This window comes from Aplysia californica, unplaced genomic scaffold (genome assembly GCF_000002075.1).
Source record: "Aplysia californica isolate F4 #8 unplaced genomic scaffold, AplCal3.0 scaffold01279, whole genome shotgun sequence".
NCBI lineage: Eukaryota > Metazoa > Mollusca > Gastropoda > Aplysiida > Aplysiidae > Aplysia > Aplysia californica.
In genome coordinates this window covers 50302-58366 of record NW_004798549.1, presented here as the reverse complement: position 1 = coordinate 58366, position 8065 = coordinate 50302, and the positions used below count along the sequence as shown (strand labels likewise).

The following is an 8065-nucleotide window of genomic DNA, read 5'->3' as shown; positions in this document are numbered from 1 at the left end:
ACATGTGCTCCACAACTTTGTTTTCCTGAAAAAATTCTTATTTTGATTGGCTGAAAGACACAAGATAATCAAATTGCTCTTGGGTTGTCCTGTACATATCAATATAATAAGAACCACATAAATTTAGGGTCTGTGTCAGGTGTAAAATTAGGGCTTTCATATGACAAAGTCAAACTGTCCCCGTCGTTTTATGCAAGAAAAATTCTGAAATTATGCAAACTGAGCCCAAAAATGTGAAATTATGCGATTCTGTTAATTTTAAACAAAGAATGATAAAGAAAATAATCAGAAATTATGCAAAAGAGGATCAAATTTTGCTAAATTATGCGGGGTGCATAAAACCACGGGGACAGGTCAAAGCAAGAACCATAGATTTACATCTTCTCAGTTCTACTTTCACTGATACACGTGCCATGGGGATAGTTCTTTTATACTCTGCTGCAAGGAGAGCATCTGCTAAAAGAGCGAGAGTGTTGTTTGTTGTTCTAGTAGATGTTTTACAGCGCTCGCAACTGCATAAGGTCATATGAGCACCAAGGGATGGATGTCAACAGAGAAGTCCTTACAGTAGGGAATCAGACTTACTCTGCTCACCTCTCTAGCTTCAACAGCACAAAGTCTGCTTCGACTATCAAGGCACCCCGGAAATAGCAGGTCACAAGAGAGTGACAAACATACTAAAGAAGTAAAGGTAAATGACGAAAGTAAGGATTAGGAAAGAAAAAGCAGAAGTTCCCTGTTGTAGACCAGGCACAGTTATGATCATGTCATGATGAATCAGCCCATTTACAATTCTACTGTGCATAAGAACGACAGACAGTTGAATGTAAGAAAAAACTTTTCAACACAATGCATTTTCAATAATTTATACTCCGGTTTTATTTAACAACTGCTTTGGGAACCAACTTGGTCTCTGTTTGTTCATACTGACGACATGCTTGCCCTCAGTATTGGCCGCGTCTCCTTCATAGACAAACACCACTTCTGACTGTGGAACCTTGAACTTGAGGTCATCGCCCATTTTTGCTTGCATTTCTTTCGTCTCCGCTCGAACTTTTTCATAGCAGAAAACTGAGAAAACAAAGAATAAGATGTTGTTTAGATCAACAGCACTCTGCAAAGAGAAGATCTAATTGTTATTTATAAACTCCAAACCTTTGAGAACCAGTGAACTAGTTTCATTTTTGAAAGACAAACATACACTCATGAAAAGAATTTTTAAATCTCTGCAAACTGCTTGGATCATAACAGAGTTAAAAGTCCCATGCCAACACTTTTCACTTACAAAAGGGCCTAAAACTCATAAACATGTAACAATAGAATGGCAAAAGACACTTAATCTTATTTTAAAAGAACAGTAAAATTTACAACATTTGTCTCTGACATCATCGTCATTAATAAAGACGAGAAAAAGACTGATCATGATATTGTGATTCTTGTAAATCTCATGATGCCTAATGACAAGAGCAGGATTTTTTTCCTTTAAATTGCAGTTTCTCTAATGTAATCTGTAATATCAGGAGCATGTGCTGAAAAAAACATTTTGTCAAATTCAAATTCTAAATGTTGAATAAAGCAAGAAAAAATACATAATCCAGAGATGCAAACATTGAATCCTTGGAATAATGAAACATCTATCGTCCTGATTTCTCCTACTTCTTTTCTGTGTTTGTTACTCTCTTGTACTTGTAACACCGCTAATCTTCGGCACTTCAATATGACCTTATTGTGTTGCAAGTGCACTAAAACTCTTTTTAAAAAAAAGAAGAAGAATGAAACAGTTTGTTTTTTTATCTCCTGCGAGAAATTTTGCTTTCTGCGCTTAGTTCAATATCTTTCAAAATGCCATAAAATGACAGTGCCTGGTTTTCCCTGGCCATCATACTCATACATTCACAATGAGAAAGCAATTTCGAGGGAAATTTTAGATCTTCACCTTGTTCTACCAACAGTAAGTTGGTACAAAAGACATGTAGGCCTTCTATGTGTGCATTGTGTGCACTTGTCCTTCATGTTCAAAGCCAATATAATACACTACACCTTCTGTCATTAAAATCAAATCAAAACTTTGTTCACATGACATTAGCTTCATTTCGTACTTCTAGGAGAAAAGGCCGATGTATACTTACCACTCTGAAATTTTTTTCGTACAGTGCAACCTCTCTATACAACGAGCTTCGATATAACGACATCCTCTGTATAGCGACAGTGTGCCCAGGTCTCAATTTTTTCCTTATTAATATCATTAGTAGTTAACGACAACTCTCATTGACATTTTTTTCTGGTCCCGACGATGTCGCTATAGAGACGCTGCACTGTACTACACATTTCTAATGTTGTACAAGTAATAAAATGAAGCTGACTTAGCCTCAATGTAGGAACAAATTTTAAAGACTTTGGGAAATTTTACCACAAGGATGTAGCTTAAATCTATAGGAAAAGAATAGACAGCTAATTAATGACTGAATAGCTGATCAACTTTTCTATACGAACTCAAAAATCTAAAAAAATAAATCTTTTAAAATAGTAACAGTTACTTACGACATAAATGTCCTTTCTCTTTGAAATTTCCACACTCCAAACATGGCACAATATTCCTCTTTTTCCAAGCATGCTCAAAATATCCAGTGAAGGCCATTTTCCTCCTCAGTCTTGTCTCAATAGTACGTCTTGCTCTCGGCACAGCCAGCATGAACCCATCAAATATAGATTTCAGGTCAGTCTCCCCATTTGGAGTTTGCTGTGACTCAGTTCCTGAAAGCGCTGTTGGGCTGGCAGCAACAGCTAGGGCAGGCGGAGGATCTGATGACATTTTTTTGTTTAACAAAAGTTGTAATAAACAGTAATTTAAAGTGATTGTATAAAAATATGGGAACTCAGGATTGAGAGTGATGAGTGCCTGGGAATAAGCAGCAATAATATAAAAGAAATTTGAAGATAACTACATCATTAACAATACAAGATTTTTAAAACAACAAGGTCATCGGAAAAAACAAACATTTCTAGATCTATAAATAACTTGATAACAGGTTTCTCATCATATGCACATCTTGGTCCAAAAGTGGTGATTTTGCAGTTTCGTTCGTTGAAGTCAAGAGTAGGGGGGTTTCAGGAGGGGGCTGACCTAATAAAAATATGGAGGTGGGGGGTTTCAGGGGGGCATGCATTTTATCCTAATTTGATGTTTTGCAGTTAAGTAGCATCCCTACTCCTTGTGTAGCCTTTTCAAATAGTATTTGGTCATCAAGACTTCTCGATTTCTTCTCTGGATGTAAACAAACGGATCGTGGACTTTAACGAACGGAACTACAACTACAAGATCACCCCAAAAGTTTCTACAGTAGAGTACCAGTACACGAATCACAAACAAGAAAATCATGAATTCTTGGGTATCTCGAACATAATGCTCAGTCCCATTTCAGTCCCCCTATGTTTTCTTTGTATTGACTTCATGGAGCTCCCGAACACTCGGAACACACAACACTCGAATCTCAAACAAATCCACTTCGCATTCTCAACTAAGACCTGACTTTACAGCTTATCCGGCCGCAGGTAGGTGTTTCTTTGCTCCTTGTCCGACCACGAGAGACTGGAGGAAGGGGGGGATGGGGAAAGGGGTTGGGGAGTGTGATGCTGCGCGCACCGCAAGACTGGCTCACCACAGTAGACAAGATCAAAAGGGGGCTCTTTGGAAAATTGCTTTCCCATTTGTTTACATATTTAGCAATCACTTGTTTCTTATAAGAAACAGAAGTGATTGCTAAGGACAAAAGTGGTCATGTAGGCTAAGTAAACCCTACCAGATTAGCTGGATCTAGATTCTAGTAACATTTTTCTACCTTTTTTGCATACAAAATTTATTTTGGCCGGATTGAACCTTGGTGGACCCACCTGAGTATTAATGCACACAAGCCATAATAACAGTGGAGGGTTTCAGGGGGGCTTGGCTAAAATAAAAATGGAAGTGTCTATTTGCAACTCCGCGTTGCCATTAGCGCCAGTGCTAAATAAAACGCTGCATTGCCATTAGCGCCAGTGCTAAATAAAACGATGTGTCGCTGTGTGTAAAATATCAATCTTAATCTGCAATCCTTTATCGGAAGTTCTGACGGCCGAAGTGACAGCGCGTCTGCGCTTGAAGTCAAACCATTACTTTTTTAGCGTGGGTTCGATCCTGGTCCTGGGCGGGTTTATTTCTTTTCTTTTTTTTGTCCTCTTCTCGACTGACCAACAAATTTTTTCCCATAATTATAACTTGGCTTTGTAGTTTTGTTTATGTAGTGATGAAGCATGCATGATTCTGGTTTTGTCCCCAAGAGGAGCTCTTACAAAGTAGGCCTTATTATAGATCTAGCCTATTACTTTTCCTTTTACCAATTTAGGCCTGGTTAAAGTTCAACAGTGGCTTTGGTCTGTGAGTCTTAATTTTTTTTTAATATTTTAGGCTCAGGAGAAGGAAAAAAAAACCTTCCGGGACCGGGATTCGATGCCACGCTTGGAAACACTGAACATTAGACTTAGAGAACGTAGACAGCAGACAGCTTGTATACATACAGGTTCTCTAGGCCTAACTTAAAGTTCGAGTTGCACCGTCTTGTTATTGTTATCCAAGCGTCTTTCGACTTAAACTTGCTCAAACTCTAACTCAAATGATTATAATATGATTATGAGAGATATGAACAAGACTAGATCTACGTCTAGTCTACTTTTGAGCAAAACAATGTCAGTGAAACAATTGTTAGATCTAATCTAGAATCTAATCTAGATCTACCCAATATTGATCGGAATAAGACGTCATAAAAAAAGGAGTCAAATCCTAGGAGGGAAGGACTTCCGTAATGAGCGACCACCCCATCAAACACAATAAAGAAGAGGCCTAGACCTAACCCTACCCCTAAGCCTACACCTACCCCCAACCCTAACCTTACCCCTACCCCTACCCCAAGCCCTCACTGCTCTGTCTCATAGTGGTCGCTCGTTACGGAAGTCCTCCCCCTAGGAGGTTTATAAAAAAACTAAGAAAGCTTCCACAATTCAGGCAGAACTACAATATTATCATGTAGAAACGACGGCTACTAGATCTAAATCTAGATCTACATCTACATATATAGATCTAGATTCTAGTACTGGCGTTTCAAATAGCACGGGAGCTATTCAGAACACGGCGTTGCAAATAGCACGGGAGCTATTCAGAACGTGCCTGCCAATAATAATTTTTTTTAAAACACACAATCTTAAAGTTTACATGGCAAGGCAATTTCCACCAAAAGTGCGAAGTAAGACCTGCCTCTAGCCTCTAGATATCTAGATTCTAGATAGTCTAGATCTCTAGATCTAGAATCCAGATTTAGATTCTAGTAGGCTACTAGAATCTAGATCTGGATCTAGATAGATCTAGTAGTACATACTTTTTTGAAGGCCTCCGAAGTAGTCGTAGTTAAGTTTAAGTCTGCTGTTATTGTGTTTTTGATATAATGATGAGACATGAATTGAGAGAAGAAGGACAAGCCCAGCCTAGCACAACCGACTGGACTTGGAAATGAAAGGGTCATTTTGAGGTTAGACTGTTGCCATCGTTGGAGGTTAGATGATGACTTCCTCTTGCATGTGAATCAATACAGAAAAACAGAACTGTTTTGACGTACATTTTCCAGAAATAATGTGTTCCAAGAGCACAAGCCGATGTCGTACGACATCCAATTTCTGAACAAGACTCGAGAGTCCCTGCTTCATGCGGGCAGCCATATTGTTGATTTCTAAAGGTCAATGTCTCCGGGGTCACCGGCTATTGAACCGTTCAAAGAAAATGGAATCCGGAACCTTAGACTTTGTAGGCTATGCGTTTTATGGAGCTTCGTGTCTGACTTCGTGTATTACCAAGGAGATTAAAAGTAAGTTCTAAACTTGTGTATTACCAAAGAAAACTGAGAATCTTTGGTATTACCAGTATTACAGCCAGTACGAAACAAGAAAGATTTATAGAAACAAAGATAAAAATAGATTACAAATAATATTTCGAGACATAAAGATAAATCAAATAATGTTTTGTATTATTTTTCTGCGTAAAACGACTGTTTTGTGTTGTTGGGTTTTTTTTGGTAGGCCTAAGTGTTTTACAGAGCTCGCAACTGCATAAGGTCATGAGCGCGCGGAACACATTAGACTTTTTCAGTTGGTAGGAAATTTTGAATGAATCGATTTTTAGACCACAAAGGGATCTTTAACGTGCGCAACTTGCACATGGGCCCTCTGACATATTTCGCTCTTGTCCGAGAAGGCTAGGTGTAGATCTTTCCTACCAGAAGATCAGGGGTGTGGTTGAAAGACAGCAGTAAGAAGGAGCCAAGAAGTATAATAGCAGTAGAGTAGGGCTGCAGAAAGAGTCAGGAGCCCAGAGGAGGGGGCAAAGGAGGTGAGGGGGTGGAAGCAGAAAGAGGAGACGAAAGCAGACGACAGATGTCATTGCTAGAGAGCTGGAAAGGAGGTGAAAGGAGACAATTTTAGAGAAGAAAAAATTTCGGTAGCTACCCGGATTCGAACCCGGGACCTTTGACCCTTTGATTACTTTGAATGAGAGGCCAACACCTTAACCTCTAGGCCACGAGAGCCCCCAAACGATTGTTCATTATTGACAGCCAGGATGAAACAAATCAAAAGAGTTTTAGTAACTCAAAATCGGTCCAAATTGTCAGATAGAACTTTTGTAATTCTGAGGTAGCGATCGATGTGACTCAAGGGCCAAGAATGACACATTTGCCAGCGCGGAGAAAGTATCCGAATCCGAGTACGTCGTGAAACTGATCATTCGTGAGATCCAAGGAGAAAATGAGAAGGTGGAGCTCTAGAGACACATCATTGACCACACGCACGTCGCACCACATGCCAGCAGAGTGAGCTGGTCAACAAATTAAATGCAAGCTGGAGCGACTATTCAAGAAAGAACAGCCGAAAGGTTACGAATTTTTTTTAATGTAGATGTTACATGTATTTTTACACCCCCATCGACACAATTTAGGAGGCAAGTCTCCTGGGTTGGGAAGCGAAGCACCTAACCACTACACCACAGACGGCAGTCATCCATCTCTGAGAGGACCGAGCCAAATACATGTAGGCAGAGAGCTTTTAAAACTCCCTAAAACACCCCCCAAGTTCCGCTGTGAATTCGAACCAGGACCATCCTCTCCATAGTCCAGCATGATGCTAACAGAGCCAGCAGTGCACCTAAGCCGACTTCTGATGGTAACATGTACATCATTTCCTATCCAAACTGCCAGTACCCGACTACCTCCCTGGGCGCTGCACCTTAACTGTCTGGGCTGTACAGCTATGGACACAATGCTTCTACCATCGTCTGCTGTATTGTCTGGTTTGCGTCAGACGGCTGGACCGAGGCCCGACCAGATAGACACGAGCTGGACCTGGGTTATCTCCTGCGGCAAGAGAAATTGTACCAGCCTGTCTTTACTACGACCTACAGACAGACTTACTTATGCAATGGTGCACCTCGGTAGTTCTTATGGAACCCCCATTATCCCTCTGATAAACTTTGTAGTGGTGAAACAGAAGGTCGTGGAATCTTCCCCCCGCCATTGCACACCACACTGACGATTCAAGGTCAAGGTACTCTAAATGCAAATTCTTTTTTTTTTTAATGTTGATGTCCTTACGCCCCCACCCCAACCCTCAAATCGACACAGTTTTGATAATGTAGGAGGAGGCTGGCCTCGATCATCATGCCTGTCAGGGCCAACCCAGGCTGAGAAGGATTCTACGTCCCAGCAGAAATGCCGAGATACACGTGTATTCGATAAAAATTCTTCCCATACTGGAATCAAACTCAGGTCCTCTGCATGCGACAGCGAAGTGCCTAACAACTACACCACGGATGCCATAACGCAAAATCGTGAGCGACTGGGTCAGAAATCTTCATGAAGTCAGAGTCTCAGTGGTCAAGAAGCAACTTTACTTCCTTTGAATTTTACCTCTGCCGACAACCGGAACCGCCAACTAAATTTGTCATCCCGTGACGTCAACAGCAGAGAAAGATGGTTCGATTCCTACACGA

The 8065-nt window shown here is 40.5% G+C and overlaps 1 protein-coding gene across 1 annotated transcript; it reads right to left on the bottom strand.

Moving 5' to 3' along the window:
- Positions 1-854: 854 nt before the first annotated feature.
- Positions 855-5745, bottom strand: LOC101861015 (39S ribosomal protein L32, mitochondrial). The gene is made up of 3 exons (XM_005112460.3): positions 5646-5745; positions 2542-2802; positions 855-1071 (listed from the first exon to the last, which is right to left on the bottom strand). Exons 1-3 carry the CDS (start codon positions 5743-5745, stop codon positions 866-868), a joined length of 567 nt encoding a protein of 188 aa, XP_005112517.3. The 3' UTR covers positions 855-865.
- Between the last annotated feature and the right edge of the window lie 2320 nt (positions 5746-8065).